Source organism: Triticum urartu, chromosome 5A (genome assembly GCF_056163025.1).
Source record: "Triticum urartu cultivar PI428250 chromosome 5A, HENAU_Tu73, whole genome shotgun sequence".
Lineage (NCBI taxonomy): Eukaryota > Viridiplantae > Streptophyta > Magnoliopsida > Poales > Poaceae > Triticum > Triticum urartu.
The window spans coordinates 483502152-483523022 of NC_141877.1; the positions used below are offsets into that span (position 1 = coordinate 483502152).

General features: G+C 45.6%; 3 protein-coding genes and 1 pseudogene across 3 annotated transcripts; 3 read left to right on the forward strand and 1 right to left on the reverse strand.

The window, feature by feature from the left end:
- Window positions 1–3641: 3641 nt before the first annotated feature.
- LOC125509945 (proteasome subunit alpha type-3) lies at window positions 3642–7780 on the forward strand. Its single transcript, XM_048675015.2, has 11 exons — window positions 3642–3798; window positions 4491–4637; window positions 4722–4761; window positions 4843–4926; window positions 5106–5179; window positions 5254–5340; window positions 5433–5517; window positions 5670–5716; window positions 6940–7005; window positions 7267–7357; window positions 7459–7780. The coding sequence occupies exons 2-11, from the start codon at window positions 4534–4536 to the stop codon at window positions 7528–7530; spliced, it is 750 nt and encodes a 249-aa protein (XP_048530972.1). The 5' UTR covers window positions 3642–3798; window positions 4491–4533; the 3' UTR covers window positions 7531–7780.
- A 1108-nt stretch (window positions 7781–8888) lies between these two features.
- LOC147972133 (uncharacterized) lies at window positions 8889–10741 on the forward strand (annotated as a pseudogene).
- A 2678-nt stretch (window positions 10742–13419) lies between these two features.
- Window positions 13420–14000, reverse strand: LOC147972134 (uncharacterized). The gene is made up of 2 exons (XM_087524240.1): window positions 13748–14000; window positions 13420–13646 (listed from the first exon to the last, which is right to left on the reverse strand). The coding sequence occupies exons 1-2, from the start codon at window positions 13998–14000 to the stop codon at window positions 13420–13422; spliced, it is 480 nt and encodes a 159-aa protein (XP_087380366.1).
- A 1193-nt stretch (window positions 14001–15193) lies between these two features.
- On the forward strand, window positions 15194–17469 carry LOC125507184 (F-box/LRR-repeat protein At3g26922-like). The gene is made up of 5 exons (XM_087524241.1): window positions 15194–15239; window positions 15429–15538; window positions 15958–16830; window positions 16916–17072; window positions 17182–17469. Exons 1-5 carry the CDS (start codon window positions 15194–15196, stop codon window positions 17346–17348), a joined length of 1353 nt encoding a protein of 450 aa, XP_087380367.1. The 3' UTR covers window positions 17349–17469.
- The last annotated feature ends 3402 nt before the right edge of the window (window positions 17470–20871 follow it).

The window sequence follows — 20871 nt, forward strand, 5'->3', positions numbered from 1 at the left end:
GATTTATATGTACCGTATATATGTCAATGTTTTGTACTAAAATGATTGTTAAATAGCACTGTTTTCGGGTTCTAATCAGCAAAGTATTCTTGGTCCATTGGTTGTTGTGTCAAGTCTTCAGTTGTCGGACCTGAGTTTGAATCTCAGGTAACCCAAACTTAACCCACTGTGAAAGTTTAGCTTTTTTTGTTCTTTATTAAGTAACTATGAAACTTTTCCACATGTTTTTATTTGGTTTTTCTTTTTCCCCTTTTTTCTTCAATGCGTGGATTCTTTTCAGACTAATGATTCTTCTTAAAAGTCGATGAACCTTTTTTCCAAACCTGTGAACTTTCATTCAAAGTCGTGAACATTTTTCCAATTTTGTCATTTTTTTTCAAAATTAGTTTTCAGATTTGCATTTTTTCATAAAATTGATGATTTCTTTTCAAATTTGATGAACTTTTTTCATATTAGATGAATGTTTTTTCAAATTCAATGACCTTTTTTCAAATTTGATGAACTACTTTTCAAATTCGATGAACTTTTTTCCAATTGATGAACTATTTCTAAAATTTGATGAACTTTTTTTAAAATTTTGATCAACTTTTTTTCAAATAAATGAATGTTTTCTTCAAATCGATGAACTTTTTTGAAATTTATGAACTTTTTTCGACATTTACGAAAAAAATTAATTTATGATTATTTTTTGAATAATTTGCACTGCTCAAATAGTTACCTTTGCCCTGGTAGTACAACCAAGTCAGCTCGGTCTAGTGGCTGTCGAGCCACTTTGGGTATGTTTGATTGCCTGCATAGGCCTCGACCAGGCCCGCGCAGGAAGTATCCAGCCTGTTTGATAGCCCGCATACACTATTGAGCCTGCATCGCATGTTTTTTAAAGCATCTCTGGGCCTGACTCGCTGGAAACGTTTAGATCAGCAGTTTTTCTCGAGCCAGGCCAAGCGGAAGCACAACGAGCAGGCCCCTGCACGAGAAGAAACAGGAGGGATGCGAGGTGTTTATGTGGTGTCTTCTTCAACCTCCAGTAAGCTCCTCTCTAATCTCCTTTCTTTTATGTCCCTCTAATTTACACAACCATGCTTCGATTCGTGGTAAGCTTTATACCAAAAAGATGCACCTCGATGCTACGGTTTCATTTATGCGATCAGTTCGTAGTTTCGTCGGCTGTAAGTTCTTAATCCCGTCTCCCCGTTTGGAGTTATTCTGGACAAATTTTGTCAGATTCGTCGCGCACAATCGGTCATTTGAAATTTCCTTTGACCACCAGCCTAATCTCGCAGTTCCTCACAACATTCGTGTTATAACCTTTTGGTTTTGATGATCGTAGCTTCATCTCTTTTTGAGCAGCAGTCTACTGCACTGACGCCGCCATGTCAGGCTCCTCTGTCCTTAGCTCAGAGCCCTCCTATTTGTTCCTCTCGACGCCGAAGCCCTTCCCCTTGATCTCATTGCCCACATCCTAATATGCTAGAGTTGTTTCCGGTGTTGCTCATCTCGGCCTATTCTCTGTCATCCTCCTACTTCACTGACGATGCAATAGCGCGCACACTGCTTCTTGTGTCCTCTACCTCCGTGCACACTGCAGTTCGCCGCGCCGCCGACGGGGTCGATCATCTTGGCCTCCTCTCTTTCGCCCTACTACACTAGAGTCATTTTCTGGTGTTGATCATCTCGGCCTCCTCTCTTGTCCACTGCACTAACGATACCATGGCGAGGGCACTGCATTCTCCTCCTCTGTCGACTGTCTTTGCGCGAGCACCGCAAGTAGTTCGCTGACGGGGTCGCTCGCCATGCCGTCGACGGGGTCGCTCGTCCATGACTCCATGCTCGTCATGTCGGACACGACGCCACGACCACTATCCACCGCAGTCGCCATGATCCGGCGCACACTGCATTTCTTCTCCCACTTTCTCTGCTATCTCTTAACCCCGTGTGCTAAGTGCAAGTGCTGGCTCTTAATCATACCCCATGCGGGCAACCAAACAGCGTGTAGTTGCATGCGCCGAGACAATGCATGCAACCAAACAACGTGCCAAAGTTGATCTCCTAATGCAGGCAGTCCATATGCAGGCAACCAAACAACTCGCATATGTCGCATATGAGGCTGTTTTTCTATAGCCGGACCGAGTGAAGATGTGTATGCAATACGGATACTGTAGACGACAGCAACCAAACACGCCCTTTGTTTAGTCTGGCATACCTAGTTAGAATCCTACTTGAAACTAGAAGAACGCCCGTGCGTTGCAACGGGGTCACATTAGGGTTAAGAGTTCAATATTAATCATGTTAATAATATATTTAATATTCTCATACATATCAAGTGACACTGGCGACCTTTTTTGTCAATTTAGTAATGGGCTCAGTTGCAACGGGCTCTTTATACATATCAGACAACTCGGTACTACTTAAAATACAACTATGGCTACCAATATTTTTTTGTCAATTTAGCTCAGCAATAGTGCCTGGCTTAATAGACTGCTTTGCATTCACCCTCTCAGAAGACAGAGAGCAAGCTAGCAAGCACGCACGCGTCCAACCCCGCCGCTGCATGCGCTAGCAGAAGGTGAGGCAGCAAGGGAGACTGCACATTGAAGCTGTCCATGCAAGGCTGGAGGTGCTGGGCCGGCGACGGCGGTGTCGGGACGGCGCTTGATTCGTTCCCGGTGGCGTGGAGCTTGGGGCGGCAACGCGGCGATAGCTAGTGCTCGGGGATGGGGGTTTGGGGCGGGGGCAGTCGACCCAATGGCTGGCGAAGTTAACGGGCTCGGGCGGCTGGAAATTCGGCGGGTGGCGGCGGCACAGCGCGAGGATGGGACAGGCGAAAAACCTAGCGGGCGTTCAACTACCAATACCCATGCCTTTTTTAGGGAAATTGCTTGTGAAAATAACGTGCGACGACGACTTAGCGAGCGGATCCCCTTAAAAAAGACATAGCGAGCAGATTCCCTTAAAATTGGTAGGAATGGATACGATTGATGACGTTGATAAATAGTGGTGAATGTTGGCCTAATTTACTATCATCATGCATGGAAACGAATCATCAAGAAAAAAAATACTTTCTATTAATACACTCATAGGAAGCTTCCTAATCTCTGCTACCAAACAATTTCTGTCCAAATAAGGAAGGAAAGTTATGGACGTGATTCGAAAGGAAACAAACGTTATGAAGATTAATTAATTTAGATTTGATCTTTAGAGATTGATTGTGATTGATTCTTTTACATAAAGACATTACTAAATAATTTGCGTCGGTATGGAAAGTTCTGATCCGTTCAGTTTTTTTCGTTGTGTGAGAGGGTGAAGTGAAAATAAACCGATGAAGTGGGGGAGACGACGAAAAAAATCTACGACGGTTAACCTACGAAAAAAACCCGACGAAAGTGGTGGGACGAAAAAAAACCTGAAAGCGAGACTACCAACTGCTCCATTAGGAGTAGAGATAGTCGACGATCATATTTTTTTTATTCGACAGGGGCATGTTGCTGGGCCGGCCCAAGTGAAGCCGCGCGGGCGCCAGATTCCTGATCGGGCGCCTGAAGCGCCGATTAGGAGAAGCTAGCTTGCTGGGCCTGGCCCATTTGACGCAAGGTGGAACAGGCAGGCTTGCCTTGCCTCTTCCCTAGAGTCAAGCCCAGGCCCTGGTTCGGGTTCGACACGCAGGCCTCCGCGAATACAACTAGCTTCGTGCCCGTCCGGTCCCTGCGCCCCCCTCAAACCACACTCCCCACCTTCTTGCGCCACAAGCCGGAGCCGACGATCCGCCGTCGACGTGACCTCCTCCGCCCGCCGGGATCGGTAAGCGCCCCCGTTCGGCCCCTACCCATACCCCCCCGTCTCCTAGCGCTCCGGCCGGCCGGGCGCATCGCTGCCCCGCCGCCGCCGTCGCGCCCGTACTTGATTTAGGCGAGATCCAAAATCCGATCGAACCCTCCCCCTCGCGACGGCGTCGCCGGATCTCCGGAGTCGGGTCTTCGTCGTCCTCCGCTCCGCTGGACTGGCGTGGAGCTGGAGATCCCTCCGGACCCTAGTCGATTTCTCTTGCCGGGGCCAGCTAACCTAAATATTGTTTGTACTGGGACGGATGCTACCACAGTTTGTCGCGAAATTGCTTGCTGTACGGTGGAAACTTTTGGCGTTCGACTGAATCCCTTGCCCGGTTGCCCCGTAGATGTTAGGTCTGCTCCTGGAGTCAGTGAAAACCTGTATCTCTAGCCATTGCGTGGAAATCACATCTTGGTGCCAAGTGTAATAAACCAACGCAAATTCCAGGTTTCTCCGTAGGCAGGTAGCTTCATTTGGAAATCTGCAACATGCACCTTCTGATACCATGTACTAAGTACACGTTGTTTTACAAACCAGGCATCTTACAATAACCCCGCCAAAATGCCTTGCAGTACATCTTTCTGAATAGTGCTTGCAATCTTGTTACATGATCCTAGCTTGTACTGCTTATTCTTAAATATCATTCTTGTTATTTATTTTTCCAGGAGACGACTATATAGACGGTCTAGAGGTTGAAGCAACTTAACAATGAGTAGCATAGGAACTGGGTATGATCTGTCCGTCACCACTTTCTCCCCGGACGGACGTGTCTTCCAGGTCGAGTATGCTGGCAAGGCCGTCGACAATAGCGGGTTTGATATACACTTCCCTCCACTATTTTCTTGGCTTTTTCTAGCTGTGCAACTTCATGTTGAAATTTGGATGTTTCTCTGTAGGACGATCGTTGGGATCAAATGCAAAGATGGAATTGTCCTTGTAAGTGATTATTGCTGGATATACTTTTGCCTAGTTGTGGTGCTTTTTTGTGTGACAACCTTTTAAAATGTTGGTCTGTAGGGTGTGGAGAAGCTGATAACCTCAAAGATGATACTTGCCGGGTCGAACCGGAGACTTCATTCTGTGCACCGGAACTCTGGCTTGGTAATTTGTCTTCCTTTGTATACATATAGGGTAGTCTGTCTCTGAAAGTCCTAAGGTTGATATGCGAGTTAATCCGTGTATTCTGCAGCGTTCTCTTTCATGTCATTTTTTATTACCATTCTTGTTCTTGTAATGATTTCATTTGGTAAATATAAGTTAATCCGTGTTCTCATTTTCAGGCTGTGGCTGGATTAGCAGCAGACGGTAGGCAGATAGTCTCAAGAGCAAAGTCAGAAGCAGCCAATTATGAAAAGTGAGAATTATTATACTTTTGATTTCCATCCAAATTCTTTTTATAGAATTGTAACTTTAAGTTGTATCCACCAGGGTATACGGAGAACCCATGCCTGTAAAGGAATTAGCTGATCGCGTTGCTAGCTATGTTCATCTGTGTACACTCTACTGGTGGCTCAGGTAAGGCAGACAACATGTTCTTCTTGTTCAAGAAGGTTGTTGCCCTAAACATTTTACATGATAGTTTGATACAATTTAAACTCATGTCTCAGGCCTTTTGGCTGTGGAGTTATTCTTGGAGGCTATGATAGGGATGGGCCACAGCTCTACATGATCGAACCTTCAGGCCTCTCCTATGTGAGTTCTCAATCTAACACCTGGTAGTTCTTCCATTTTACAGTGACCAGACAACTTTGTTTAGATGGAGTCATGGATTAAGATGTGCAGTGTTGCTTTTAACAGCAGTAGATCCAATTGGAATTTATGACTCACTAATTGAATTTTTACAGAAATATTTTGGTGCTGCTCTGGGTAAAGGAAGACAAGCTGCAAAGACGTAAGCCAATTAATTATTCATTAGTTTCTCATTGAATGATTTCTGCAGTGCCCAATTTCTGTTTTGTTGCGAACCACTAGAACTCCTAAAGCGCGGCACATTCATCAAGCATTAATTTAATATTCCTGTAAAAACCATTTTAATTGTTCAAATAGACCCATTTAGAACATGCGGAGTAAGGATGCTATTTATGTTCCAAATGCTGAATGATCATCCACATTTAGAGTTTCTGCTGGTAGTTGCTTAGCCATTTCATACTCAATGGGTGAAAAACGCTTATTTCATACTCCCTCCGTTCCAAATTACTTGTCGCAGAAATGAATGTATCTAGAACTAAAATACATCTAGATACATCCATACCTGCGACAAGTAATTCGGAACGGAGGGAGTATGTTAGATTTACCACTACCAGAACACAGCTTAGGTGGTGTTTTGTTGTTCCTTGCTACGGTTTGCTACATATATGAGTTAGGCAAGTTTGACTCTGATAAGCTTGTGTTTTTTCTTTACCAAAATTTGGCACGCCACATTTTCTTAAAACTGCACCCCACACGCCATGACGCCAGATACACTTTGTGAGAAATCTTGCCACACCTGTTATAAGCAGTTTGCTTACCAAAAAAGTGGTTGTGTGTTGCGACACACCTGGCGCAAAGTTCAGTAAAACAAATAAAACATGCATAAAACTAACCTAACATGCCTCTAGTTTAGCATTTTGATAAATAACCGCTTCTTTACCGCTATAACAGAAATATTTTATGAGAACTGGTAAGTTAATTCTTTGTATGGACTAGCTTCCCCAATGCAGAACCACAACACCCAAAACTGGCCATTAATGCCAACGGACTCGATTATGGACGAGCATCATTTACATAGTTTAAACACATTGACCATTATTTCTTTGTCCTTTTATTGGTCTTTTCTGAGGTTTGGTTTTCAGGAAAGAGTTTTAAATTAGCAAAACTTGGTCCATATCTACTCCTCCCCTTGTAACTTTTGTAGTCAATAATCCATGTAGTTTCCGATACATTATCACATTGAGAGCTTTATTTTATGAAGAACTTGTGCCATTCAAAATGTTGAAGAATGCCCCCGTTAATTATTAGCAGCTGCTGTCAAATGTATCTGCCCAGAATACTTATGATGATGTCTACTATGTATTTCTATTGGTCATAAATGATGGTTCTGCATTCTGATGCATCTATCTTAATGTTGTCCTACAGGGAGATTGAGAAATTGAAGCTTTCTGAGCTAACCTGCAGGGAAGGCATCGTTGAGGTTGCCAAGATGTATGTCCTAAATCTTTTGCCATATTTATCACCGGAATTTTTCTGTACTTAGTGTTTAGAAAGCTTGTTTAGCCATGTACTGGTATTTGCTGAAGCCTGAAGATGGCCAGTAGTTGGTAGTTTAATCATAGGAGGCATTCTGTTCATACTTGTTTTAATGTTGCTATCCTTTGGTGTCATGATTTATTTTTACAAGCAGTAGTTGTGGTTGCAATACTGTATGTAAGTTGGTGTACTCAAAATGATAACCTTCCTCTGCAGAATTTATGGTGTACACGACGAAGCGAAAGACAAATCTTTTGAGCTGGAACTGAGCTGGGTATGCGAGGAATCTAACCGTCAGCACGAGAAGGTAATAAACGACCACTTATGGATGGATGGAATTTCACAGCCACCCGAGTCAGAGTCGGCTTTGCTGAATTCCTTACTAATTAACTTGCCATGTACACACAGGTTCCGAGTGATCTTCTGGAGCAGGCCAAGGCAGCAGCGCAGGCAGCGTTGGAAGAGATGGATGCTGACTAAGAAGAGACCCTGGTCCCGTTTGCTTTCACGCGTGGTGTAATAGAGATACAGGGCCAGTTGACGAATTTCATTTCAGTTCCAAAAACTAGCTCAGGTTGTTGCTTTCGATTCCATCCCGGTCGAGGTAGCAAGCAGTCTGTCGTGTTGTTTGGGTGGGGTTCTAGCGAATTGAATCGTATTAAGCTTGCTGTGTTGGTCGCACTTAATCTTCTATTGAATCCTGAATGACCTGAGAATCTGTCTTGATTTATCCGCCTCTTCGTTGCCATTACTCCAACCTTGAGGCTTGTGGAGTGCAAGAAAATGGACATAGAACATGTGTTTACCCGAAATTTTCAATTCAACCTAAGATTAATGATTCAATTATTCATGGCAGCTCATTTCCCGTATAGAAGCAAGATTTTGAGACGTACTGCATTGCATTGCATTAAGCAGTAGATCCCCTAAAACTTGAATTTGAGGAGCAAAAGTGATATTTGGGCAAAAAGAGCCTGGCTGACTAAAATTCCTCATAATAAATATGGTGCTACTATGTGTCATGCATTAGTAAATAAGATCATCTATGATACTATGCACTATAGAGGTAGTAACATAGATTAGTAACATATGCATGTTACTGGTCTAAGGCTAGGCATAGTGGGAGTAACTTAGGTGCACTGTAGAGGTAGTAACATAGACTAGTAACATATGCATGTTACTAGTCTAAGGCTAGGCATAGTAGGAGTAACTTAGGTAGTAACATAACACATTTCAAAAATATATATGCTTATGTGGCATGAAGTTAATGAGGAGAGAGATGCTTGTGGTAACATAATATGTTACTGTAACATAAAACAATCCGAGATAAAATGAGTCTATATCTCAATTAATGACGACTTGCATGCTACCATCCACATGTTATTACCCATTATGAAGCTAGTAATATAGACTAATAATATATGCATGTTACTAGTCTAAATTACTTCCCACTTTGGTCAGCCTTAGGCGGCGCAACCACCAAAAAGGCGGCGCAGGTTACCCCTCCACTGCCCGAGGCTGGGACTCGATGGATTCCAACGCTTCAACTTGCGACTATGCTCGATGAGATGCCCGAAAGGTAACCCCTTAGCCCGTTGGACTAAAATTCCCTACCCATCCCAACGTTGCCACCCCATTTGTCGCTGTCGGCTGTACTCTTCCACGATGATTGGCAAACCAGGTTGTCCAGGTGCGTGATGTCTGGACAAATCGAACGGCATGGAGAGTCCTAGGGAGACGCCCACGGGACGCCAGCGCCCAACGGACGGAGGCCCTCCTCGTCCGCCCGGAGGGTCTCGAGAAGACGGGTATGCTAACATCCTTTATTATAGGAGGAATAATGTGCATGTCGTGAGCCATTCAGATGCATTCGCTGTCGTCGCCCTGGTCATCGGGAGAGGTTTTGTCGTGCTTACTCTTTGGTTGCTCACGATCGCTCTCCGGTCACCCGTGTGGGCTCTCCGATCACTCACGCTCCTCGCCAGCGGAGCTGCTCCCCATTCGTCCAGCCTTGTTCTTCGCTGACCAGGAGTTGGGCAGAGGTTGTGGCCAACTCGTCGCTGCGTGTGTTGGTGCCGCCAAGGTCCCAATCTGGGTGTCGCCAGGATTCCAATGCCGGTGCCTTTTTGGTCTTTGCTTTGGAGTCCCTGTTTGCCTTGCTACGCACGAAGCTCCTTCAGGAGGTTGAGCTCCTCCGCATTGAGCTTCACGACGCTCTTGCCAAGCTTCAGGTTGCATCGGTTGTGCCTTTGGTGCCCGAGTTCCAGTTTGGTTCCATTGATGAGGCTGATGAATGCTTCTTTGGAGAGTTTTCTCCTCGTGCTCTGGATGCGACGTCGTCTGTCTGTGGCAGTGTGGTCGTCACCGAGGTCGTGGCTCCTATTCTGCAGATTATGCCTGAGCTGCTGCAGGAGCTTTGTGGGAATCAGCTATGATGCAGCCGATGAAGTCAGGCTCAATGGAGTCCTTGGCCTCATCATCACCGTCAGAGTCCTGCCAGCCGCTCGCCTTTGTGGACTTGGATGGTTCTGTCACTCTCTCATCCATGACCGTTGGGCATGAGGCGTCCTTGAGTGGCGAGGTTGATGAGATAGGTGTATTGGTGCCTAACTCCGAGGCCCTATCATGTGAGCAACTAGAGATGTCCGAGTCCATCGTGTCAGGTGTATCTGTGGTTGATGATGTTTAGGCGATTAATATGATGGCGTCTGATCCTTTGGAACCTAGCCAGCCGCTCGCCGTTGTGGAGGATGGAGGTTCTGATGTTGCAGTAACCCATTCGCACGTGACTATGAGGCAGATTTCTGTGCGTGAGAAGGTCGATGTCATTCTCTTTGAGTTAGAGCTTCATAGCTTGCTTAAACGTTTGGAGGCGGCTAGCCCTGGATCTGGCAAGGCGATTGTGGAGGAGGCTCTTAGGAGCAAAGGAAAGAAGAGTGACACCACAGAAAAGGCGTCGTCGGCTGCTTAATGGATGGTCTTCGCTCTCTTGTGTTGTCCTTATGGCCTGCATTGTCTCTATGGATTTGGTGGTGCCTGTGGTCGCTAGCCAAGTTACCCTCGTTTGGGGTGTCTTTGCGATGTAGCAGTGTGGGGTTAGATGGTCCTTACGTGTTGGATATGGTTGTCGAGTGAGTAGCCCACATGTGGTTGATTTGTATCGTTTTTTTGCCCGGTTTTTCGTTAATTAACTGGGCAATTCTCTTCTGCTTAATTAATCGATGAGGCAAATCTTTTGTTTCCGTTTTGAAAAAGAGACTTATCCGTTGTCTCTATAATTTTTTTTGACAGAAAGGCCTTTATGGCTAGCTATATTAATTTTAAATAACAGTCACATCATCTGCTAGCGAACTAGCAATAAAATCGAGAGATTCTTCCAACGACAAAGACGGAGGGTTAGAACGTTCCCATTGAGCTAACACATGCGCTACCATATTAGATTCTCTATTATAATGTTCTATAGTAACCTTCCCAAAATCCGCCAACATATTATGACAATCATCTAGAACCGAAGCTGCCACCATCGAGTGTCCTTCATTCCGAATCAGAGAATTCACCACCACAATATTGTCCATCTGCACCACAAAATTAGTACACCCAATTCTTTGCAGAAGCTTGAGTCCCTCGAGTAAAGAGGCCGCTTCTGCCGAGACTACATCAGCAACATATGCCAAAGCAGTTGTAGATGCACCAATGAAACCTCCTCGATGATCTCGGACAACCGCGTCACACGCTCCCGAGTGATCTTCATCTGAGAAAGATGCGTCAACATTCAAAACAATCTGTCCTGACAGTTTTTTGCCCCAGTTATTCAGACGTGGTGTAGCAGGTTGCTTTCCTACGGCTCTTACGAAATTCAATGTCAGCGCATGGATCGCCGGGGCTGTACGGTGAGGCGGTTGCACTTCTTCTCCTCGGACATATTGCCGACATTGCCACCAAAGATACCAGCATGTTGTCGCAATCAGTTCAGGTAGTTCAATTGTATCCATGTATGGTCTCTGAATGGACCTATCACACAGTAGGAAATCAATAATCCTTGCTCCTGATCTGTCCACAAGTGTTGCATCGGCAATGTCATTGTAAATTCCCAGTGCCGTCCATACTGCTCTTGCACACTCACATTTGAAAAGCAGATGACATATATCTTCGCACCCCGCTTACATACTGGGCACTGTGAGCTTGTACCAATATGACGGTTTGCGAGAACACCCAAACACGGAATCACATTATGTAAACAACACCATAGAAAAATCTTTACCTTCCCTGGAAGTCTTAAACTCCAAAGCTTTTTCCAAACAGGGTGCGGACCTGAACCACTCAGCTCTCCCTGTGCCATATCAGCAGCATAGTTATCTTCCCATTGCTTGTAATAGGCCGAGCGCACAGAAAACACACCCGATTTAGTTAAGTGCCATGCAATATAATCCTCAGTCACTTGGTGATGGATCGGTATCTGGAGAATACACTCCGCATCCATATGCCAAAAATTATCTCTTATGAGCTCCTCACCCCGTTCACCAAAAGCCGGATCAATCAGCTCATTTACCTTTGTCAAAACTCTATTCCCCCGAACTGTGATGATTTTCCTAGAAGGGCTGTTGGGAATCCAGCAGTCCTCCCAAATACTAATTTTTGATTCATCTCCGACTCGCCAAATACAACCTTTTTTGAAAGTTTGGATCCCTGCCCAAATACTCTGCCATACCTAAGAGGATCCTTTCTTCAATTCACAATTTAATATATCCCCAGAAGGATAGTATCATGCACGTAGCACTCTTGCACAAAGAGATTCATAATTATCAATAAGCCTCCAACATTGCTTGGCCAACATTTCTAAGTTAAAGCTCTGGATATCTCGGAATCCCATACCACCTCTGTCTTTAGGTACACACATCTTCCACCATGCAAACCAATGCATCCTTCGCTGGTTTTCCTCGTCACCCCACCAATACTGCGACATTGCATCAGTGATTCCTTTACAAATTTTCTTAGGGAATTTGAACACACTCATCGCATATGTTGGGATAGCTTGGGCCACCACTTTTAACAAAGCTTCTTTACCTCCATAAGACAGAGTTCTCTCTTTCCAGCCATTAACCAAGGCTAAGATTCTTTCAATCAAATGTTTAAAGCAATCAACTCGGCCCACCCCGATCATGGATGGAAGTCCCAAGTATTTATCAGATAATGATTCAGTCATTATATTAAGAATCTGACAAATTTCAGCCTTAACTTCCACATTAGTATCCGGACTAAAGAAAATTGAGCATTTTGCCTCACTGACCAGCTGTCCGAAAGCAGAACAATATTCATCCAAACTTCTCCTTAACGTGTTCGCATTTGCAACATCTTCCCTCATTAGTATAAGTGAATCGTCAGTGAATAATAAGTGGGAAACAATAGGGGAATCGCGACACACCTGAACGCCGTTCAAATTACCATGTTCCTCTTCATGTGCAATTAAAGCAGATAGGCCTTCGGCGCACAGTAGAAATAAATATGGAGATAATGGACCCCCTGCCTTAAACCCCTCGTAGGCCGGAATGGTATGGTTTCATTTGAGTTAAACCGCACCGTATACTCAACTGATGTCACACAAGCCATAACAAGGTCTATCCATTTGGCATCAAAACCCAGTTTGGCCAAGATCGCCTTCAGAAATACCCACTCAACACGATCGTAGGCGTTATGCATATCAAGTTTCACTGCACATGACCCCACTTTTCCCTTCTTCCTCTTTTTCATAGTATGCAAACATTCATATGCAACAATCACATTATCCGTAATAATTCGTCCTGGCACAAAAGCACTTTGGTTTTCACTTATGATCTCCGGTAAGAAAACTTTAAGCCTTGCAGCTAACATTTTGGATATTACTTTATAGACCACATTACATAAGCTGATAGGTCTGAACTGAGTGATTTTTCTGGCTTTTCCACTTTTGGGGTCAGTACTATTGTTGTGGAATTCCAGCCTTCAGGTATTATCCCACTGTTCATTGCATCAAGAACCTCCTTAATTAAATCGTCCCCAGAACCGGCCAGAATTTCTTATAAAAAATCGCATGTAATCCATCCGGACCAGGCACTTTGAGGTCTCCTATGCCGAACAATGCTTTTTTGACCTCCTCCTCTGTGTACGGAGCTAAGAGAGAATCATTCATATAAGAGGTCACCCGATTTTTCACCTTGTTCAGAACATCATCCGCCGGGATAGCAACTTCAGCTGTAAATAAGTGTTGGAAATATTTCGCTATTAACTTACCCATAGACTCATTATCTTCCTGCCACACTCCATTATCATTTAAGAGTCGCCGGATGTGGTTTCTCTTTTTCCTTGCCGTAGCGAAGTGTTGAAAAAATTAGTATTTCAATCTCCGAACTTTAGCCAGTTCGCATGGCTCCGTTGAATCCAGTATATCTCCTCCTTTTCCAAGTTCTCTTCTATCTCGACCAGTAATTGTCGCTGCCTGTCTGCTGCCTCATCAGTGAGTGGACCTGACCGCAACGTCTCTAGCTCCACCTTCAGGGATTTCAAGCGCTGATGTGGCGCCTTCAAGACTTCTCTGTCCCATACATGCATCTCCTTGTGGACCTCTGCAGCGCGCACAACTAGTGAATCAGTAACACACGTCCTGTCCCATGCATCTGTTACCTTCTGGACCACATCATCTTCTTTCAACCAGCGCACCTCAAACCGTTAGGTCCAGTCCGCCGATTGATGTTATCTCCTACTTCACCTTCTGTATCAAGAAATATAGGTCTATGGTCAGACTTGGTGTGAGGAGCATTCACAACTCTCGCATGTGGGAAGAGCATGTGAAACAACCCATTACATACAGCTCTATCAAGGCGTTCTCTCAGCCTTCTTCTTCTCCATGTATACTGATATCCAGAGTATCCCATATCATCTAGTTCACAGCCAACAAGAGCTTCCTCAAAGTCCTGCATCATACGTACCGGGCGAGGTGCACCGCCCTCCTTTTCATGAGAGTATAAAATCTCGTTAAAATCCCCAATAACAACCCACGGAAGTCTGTGTTGCTGATGTAAATTTCGGAGATAGTTCCACGAAAGATGTTTATCTTCCCACCTCGGTTCACCATAAAAACCGGCCAACCTCCAAACTTCCTCACCCACTGATCCCACCTTAACATCTATGTAGTTCTTGGTATTACTCAGTACTTCAATTACTACTGGACTACGCCAAAATAACAAGAGTCCACCACTTGCCCCAACACTTTCATGTACCTCCACACGGTCCATCTTCAGTTTCTTTCTCAGTTTCTCTGCCCTAGCTATATTCAGGTGTGATTCGGACAGAAAAATCACATCCGCCCCCCATTGCTTCTGGACCTCCAAAAGCGCTCTCTCTGCCGCGTTACTGGCCATACCGCGGCAATTCCAGCTTATGGTTTTCATTGCTGACGACGGAACCTCTTGAGAGCAGGTCACTGATGTATTACTTGGACGTTCCAGTCCTCCCCAAGACTCCTAACAGAAAAGGATCACACCACCTTACGATCTAAACACATCCAATCTGGCATAGACTGGATCACGATTACCACACATACGGCATCAAAAATTCACGCAAGACATACTCCTTCGGCCATAGACGATGGAACAGACAAAACGAATCTACTCCTGAAGACCTTGGTGCACATCTACCACGGACAAAGGTGTAGAGAAAAGAGAGACCAGCCACAGCACCGCAGATGCCGTCCTGGGACAGAAGACGCCGGCACCCACGCCGCCGCCTAGGAGGCGGCCCCCGGCGTACCAGCTAAACCCTAGTCGCCTTGGATGACTTGGCGAGCAGGAAGGGACCCCACGGCCTATGTTAAAGCATGGCCAACGAACAAATTCAGTCCCGTTGTCCCTGTAATTTGTTTGATTGAAAATCACATCCTGACGGGAGCGAAGCGTTTTCGGGTCTTATAAGCCCGAGTAGGGCTGGGCATATAACCCGAAAACCGATGTCCCGAACCGAACTAACCGAGACCGAAGCCGAATACACCGAAACCGAGTCTTCACGTTGGTTGGTTTATTACTACCGTGATTCGTCTCCGCCGCAGTAGCAGTTAGCCCTGGCCAGCGCGCCATCAAATACAGATCGAGATCGAGTGAGAAAGAGGAGCGCCTCCATGGAGCGGGAGCCGGAGCGGGACAGCTGCCAGATCCAAGCCCATGGTAAGACCTTCAGCGTATCTGCTCCAATTCATCCGCTGATGGGATCCGATTGTGTTAGATTTGAAGGAAAACCGACAGGACTTGGGGGCAATCGCATCGTTTCCCTAAGATAGCACACCTCAGTTTGAGTCTGCTTCTGAACTCGTTGGTTCCTACTAATGATTAGTGCGTAACACTGATGTGTTGCAGACGGTGGAACTATTGCTGCATTAACTAAAAGAGGAAGCTCACCCCGCCGACGGGATGATGATTCTCAAGGCAGCAAAAGGATAAGATGTTCATTGCCAGACCTTCCAGAGGTACTTCCCTCAGTTGCAGCAGTGGGAAACTACTGTTGCAAGCACAATACCAGCATCACAGGACTTGGCAATTTATTCTTCAGTTGCTGTGATATCCTACAGTCCTGTCAGGGGTGTCACGTAGGTCCCCGAACTATGAAAATCATCATCCAGGTCCTCGAAGTGCAATAGCAGAATAGACCCCCTAGAACTCTTTGCCGTGCGAGCCGTGTCATTTGTTTTATTTTGCCATGAACTCGTACTTCTCATCGTTTTTCCTCTTGTTTATGCCTACAAGAACATTTTGCGACTTGTTCCTAACCTTAGCTGCATCTTTGCTTATGCCTAAAACCAACATGTACAAAGGAAGTCTTGTACAGGGCACTTGGTACTTTTGCCTCTGCAATTCTCATGATGAACTTTTCTACTTGTGCACACAGGACATCTGGCATCATATACATTCCCTCCTGCCAATGCAAGATGCTGCCCGTACCGCGTGTGTTTCTCACTTCTTTCTGCGCTCCTGGAGATCCCATCCCAATCTCACCTTCACGAATGAAACGATGTGCTGGAAAAGAAATCTAAAAACAGTGGGACCGGATATTATTAGAGACCACAACAACAAAATTGACCGTGCTCTAATGAAACACTCAGGCCCTGGCGTGAAGAAATTCAGGCTTGAATACTTTGTTCCTCGTGATGCAGAACCATATCATCGTCTCAATAGTTGGCTTCAGATTGCTGTTACACCAATGATTGAAGAACTCGACCTTGTAGTATGGCGGAAAGAGGAAATATTTGGTTTGCAAAAAAGAAACAAAAAGCCAACGTTTAGCTTCCCATGCACACTTCTATCTGACAGGTGCCGAGACTCGATTCAGAATATCCGCCTTGCCAATTGTGTATTACATCCCACGTGTCAACTTGGTTTGAGAAGCTTGAAAACGCTTGATCTGCATAATGTGTATATTACAGGGGATGAGTTAGGGTGCCTTCTCTCCAATTCCTTCGCTTTGGAACAGTTGAAGCTTGTATTCTGTCATGATATAATTCACCTCGAGATACCTTGCCTGCTGCAGCGTTTCAGTTTCTTGGAGGTGCTTACATGCTCGAGCCTTGAAGTGATTCAGAATAAAGCTCCAAATCTCTCCAGATTTTGGTTTACAGGTAATCAAGTGCAAATCTCACTTGGAGATTCCCTGAACGTGAAGAACCTGAAGTTGGACCATAGCTGTTCCATCAGTTATGCTATTGACACCCTTCCTTCCGGTGTGCCCAACCTTGAGACACTTACCATAAATTCCACTCGTGAGGTATCCTCTTACTCTTAAGTTGGCGAGTGTCATTATAAAAAATATCCATATCTTCGAATAATTAACCTGACACATATTTATGCAGATAGCCAATGCACCAATGGCATCTAGCAAATTCCTCCACCTCAAGGTCTTGTGTATTAATATTTTTGGAAGCTATTTCCACCGGGACTACGATTATTTATCGTTTGTTTCTTTTTTTGATGCTTCTCCTTCCCTGGAGACTTTTCGCTTATATGTAAGTCCTGTTCACCCTTTCCTAACAAAATACACTGTTCATCTTGCAAAGATTATCTAATAACCATGTTTGAATGATCAATTTCAATATCTTGGCCTTTTATCTTCAGGTAGGTAGGCAGTTCAACTATGACTCGTTTGAGGGAGATTCCTCATCCCTGAGGCGAATTCCAGAACACCGCCATGGCAACCTCAAGAGTGTGAAGATCACCGGTTTCTGCCCCCAAAAGAGCATGCTTGAGCTAACACGTCATATTCTTCAGAATGCAGCATCCACTTGAGCGCCTTACATTGGACGCTAGTCCTGTAAATTACCGGTGTTCTGGTAATATACTGGGCAGCAGATGCTTTCCAATGCAAACTGCATATATAAGGGAGGCACATAAATCAATCTTGGCTGTGAGAACATACATTGAGAGCAAAGTTCCCTCTAAAGTCAAGTTAAATGTTCTGGAGCCTTGCAGCCGGTGTCACTGTAACGCCCACGATGCGGCTATATCTCCCACGTGTCGAAGCACGACTTAGAGGCATAACCGCATTGTAAACAAAGTTGCAAGTGAGGTAATCTTCACACAACCCATGTAATACATAAGGGAAAGAGATACATAGTTGGCTTACAATCGCCACGTCACAGAATGCATAAATAAGTCATTACATTCATCCAAATACACTCAAGGTCCGACTACGGAACCAAAATAAAGATAAACCTCAAATACAACATAGTCCCCGATCGCGCCAACTGGGCACCACTACTGACAAGCTGCACGGTCTCATCGGCACCTGCAAGCTGGTTTTGGAAGTATCTGTGAGTCATGGTGACTCAGCAATCTCGCACCCTCGCGATCAAGACTATTTAAGCTTATGGGAAGAGTAAAAGGTATGGGGTGGAGCTGCAGCAAGCGACTAGCATATTTGGTGGCTAACATACGCAAATGAGAGCGAGAAGAGAAGGCAAGGCACGGTCGAGAAACTATGATCAAGAAGTGATCCTAGACTACTTACGTTCAAGCATAACTCCAACACCGTGTTCACTTCCCGGACTCCGCCGGAAAGAGACCATCACAGCTACACACGCGGTTGATGCATTTTAGTTAAGATAAGTTTCAGGTTTTCTACAACCGAACATTAACAAATTCCCATCTGCCCATAACCGCGGACACGGCTTTCGAAAGTTCAAATCCTTGCAGGGGTGTCCCAACTTAGCCCATCACAAGCTCTCACGGTCAAGGAAGGATATTCCTTCTCCCAGGAAGACTCGATCAGGCTCCGAATCCTGGTTACAAGACATTTCGACAATGGTAAAACAAGACCAGCAAAGCCACCCAGATGTGCCGACAAATCCCGATAGGAGCTGCACATATCTCGTTCTCAGGGCACACCGGATGAGCAAGACGTCGGGTAGGCCAGCCCAGAGTTGCCCCTGGTAGCCCCGGACATCGCTCAGTTGGACCAACACTTAGAGAAGCACTGGCCTGGGGGGGGGGTTAAAATTGTTGGAAATATGCCCTAGAGGCAATAATAAATTAGTTATTATCATATTTCCTTGTTCATGATAATCGTTTATTATCCATGCTAGAATTGTATTGATAGGAAACTCAGATACATGTGTGGATACATAGACAACACCATGTCCCTAGTAAACCTCTAGTTGACTAGCTCGTTGATCAATAGATGGTTACAGTTTCCTGACCATGGACATTGGATGTCGTTGATAACGGGATCACATCATTAGGAGAATGATGTGATGGACAAGACCCAATCCTAAGCCTAGCACAAAGATCGTGTAGTTCGTATGCTAAAGCTTTTCTAATGTCAAGTATCATTTCCTTAGACCATGAGATTGTGCAACTCCCGGATACCGTAGGAATGCTTTGGGTGTGCCAAACGTCACAACGTAACTGGGTGGCTATAAAGGTACACTACAGGTATGTCCGAAAGTGTCTGTTGGGTTGGCACGAATCGAGACTGGGATTTGTCACTCCTTGTAAACGGAGAGGTATCTCTGGGCCCACTCGGTAGGACATCATCATAATGTGCACAATGTGATCAAGGAGTTGATCACGGGATGATGTGTTACGGAACGAGTAAAGAGACTTGCTGGTAACGAGATTGAACAAGGTATCGGGATACCGACGATCGAATCTCGGGCAAGTATCGTACCGCTAGACAAAGGGAATTGTATACGGGATTGATTAAGTCCTTGACATCGTGGTTCATCCGATGAGATCATCGTGGAGCATGTGGGAGCCAACATGGGTATCCAGATCCCGCTGTTGGTTATTGGCCGGAGAGTTTTCTCGGCCATGTCTGCATGTCTCCCGATCCCGTAGGGTCTACACACTTAAGGTTCGATGACGCTAGGGTTATAGGGAAAGTATGTACACGGTTACCGAATGTTGTTCGGAGTCCTGGATGAGATCCCGGACGTCACGAGGAGTTCCAGAATGGTCTGGAGGTAAAGATTGATATATAGGAAGTATGGTTTTGGCCACCGGAAGTGTTCCGGGCATCACCGATAGTGTACCGGGACCACCGGAGGGGTCCGGGGGTCCACCAGGTGGGGCCACCAGCCCCGGAGGCCTACATGGGCCAATAGTGGGAAGGGACCAGCCCCTAGGTGGGCTGGGGCGCCTCCCACCAAGGCTTAAAGCGCCTCCAAGAGGGGAAGGGGGCAAACCCTAGGCTCAGATGGGCCTAAGGCCCACCTAGTGGTGCGCCCCCCTCTCTCCCCCCTTGGCCGCCCCCTAGATGGGATCTAGGGCTGGCCGCCACCCCTAGGGAGGGAACCCTAGGTGGGGGCGCAGCCCCTCCCCTCCCCCTATATATACTTGAGGTTTGGGGCTGCCCAACACATGTGATTTGCTCTCCCTCTTGGCGCAGCCCTACCTCTCTCCCTCCTCGTCTCTCGTAGTGCTTGGCGAAGCCCTACTGGAGTCCAGCGCTCCTCCACCACCACCACGCCGTCGTGCTGCTGCTGGATGGAGTCTTCCCCAACCTCTCCTTCTCCCCTTGCTGGATCAAGGCGTAGGAGACGTCACCGGGATGTACGTGTGTTGAACACGGAGGTGCCGTCCGTTCGGCACTAGGATCATCGGTGATTTGAATCACGACGAGTACGACTCCATCAACCCCGTTCACTTGAACACTTCCGCTTAGCGATCTACAAGGGTATGTAGATGCACTCTCCTTCCCCTCGTTGCTAGATTAATCCATAGATTGATCTTGGTGTTGCGTAGAAAATTTTGAATTTCTGCTACGTTCTCCGACAGTGGCATCATGAGCCAGGTTTATGCGTAGTTTCTGTGCACGAGTAGAACACAAAGCAGTTTTGGGCGTTGATTTTGTCAATTTACTTGCCGTTACTAGTATTATCTTGTTTTGACGGTATTGTGGGATGAAGCGGCCCGGACCGACCTTACACGTACTCTTACGTGAGACAGGTTCCACCGACTGACATGCACTAGTTGCATAAGGTGGCTAGCGGGTGCCAGTCTCTCCCACTTTAGTCGGAATGGATTTGATGAAAAGGGTCCTTATGAAGGGTAAATAGCAATTGGCATATCACATTGTGGTTTTTGCGTAGCTGAGAAACGTTCTTGCTAGAAACCCAAAGCAGCCACGTAAAACATGCAAACAACAATTAGAGGACGTCTAACTTGTTTTTGCAGGGTATGCCATGTGATGTGATATGGCCAAAAAGGATGTGATGAATGATATATGTGATGTATGAGATTGATCATGTTCTTGTAATAGGAATCACGACTTGCATGTCGATGAGTATGACAACCGGCAGGAGCCATAGGA

Excerpts from the sequence above, each read along its gene's own strand:
- LOC125509945 (XM_048675015.2), top strand. The coding sequence starts at position 4,534 with ATGAGTAGCATAGGAACTGGGTATGATCTGTCCGTCACCACTTTCTCC. Across the intron at positions 5,717-6,939 it reads GGAAGACAAGCTGCAAAGAC|GGAGATTGAGAAATTGAAGC; the intron begins GTAAGCCAATTA and ends GTTGTCCTACAG. Across the intron at positions 7,006-7,266 it reads ATCGTTGAGGTTGCCAAGAT|AATTTATGGTGTACACGACG; the intron begins GTATGTCCTAAA and ends CTTCCTCTGCAG.
- LOC147972134 (XM_087524240.1), bottom strand. The coding sequence starts at position 14,000 with ATGCAGGACTTTGAGGAAGCTCTTGTTGGCTGTGAACTAGATGATATG. Across the intron at positions 13,647-13,747 it reads TCGGCGGACTGGACCTAACG|AGGTCCACAAGGAGATGCAT; the intron begins GTTTGAGGTGCG and ends TGCGCGCTGCAG.
- LOC125507184 (XM_087524241.1), top strand. The coding sequence starts at position 15,194 with ATGGAGCGGGAGCCGGAGCGGGACAGCTGCCAGATCCAAGCCCATG. Across the intron at positions 15,240-15,428 it reads CTGCCAGATCCAAGCCCATG|ACGGTGGAACTATTGCTGCA; the intron begins GTAAGACCTTCA and ends GATGTGTTGCAG. Across the intron at positions 16,831-16,915 it reads CCATAAATTCCACTCGTGAG|ATAGCCAATGCACCAATGGC; the intron begins GTATCCTCTTAC and ends ATATTTATGCAG.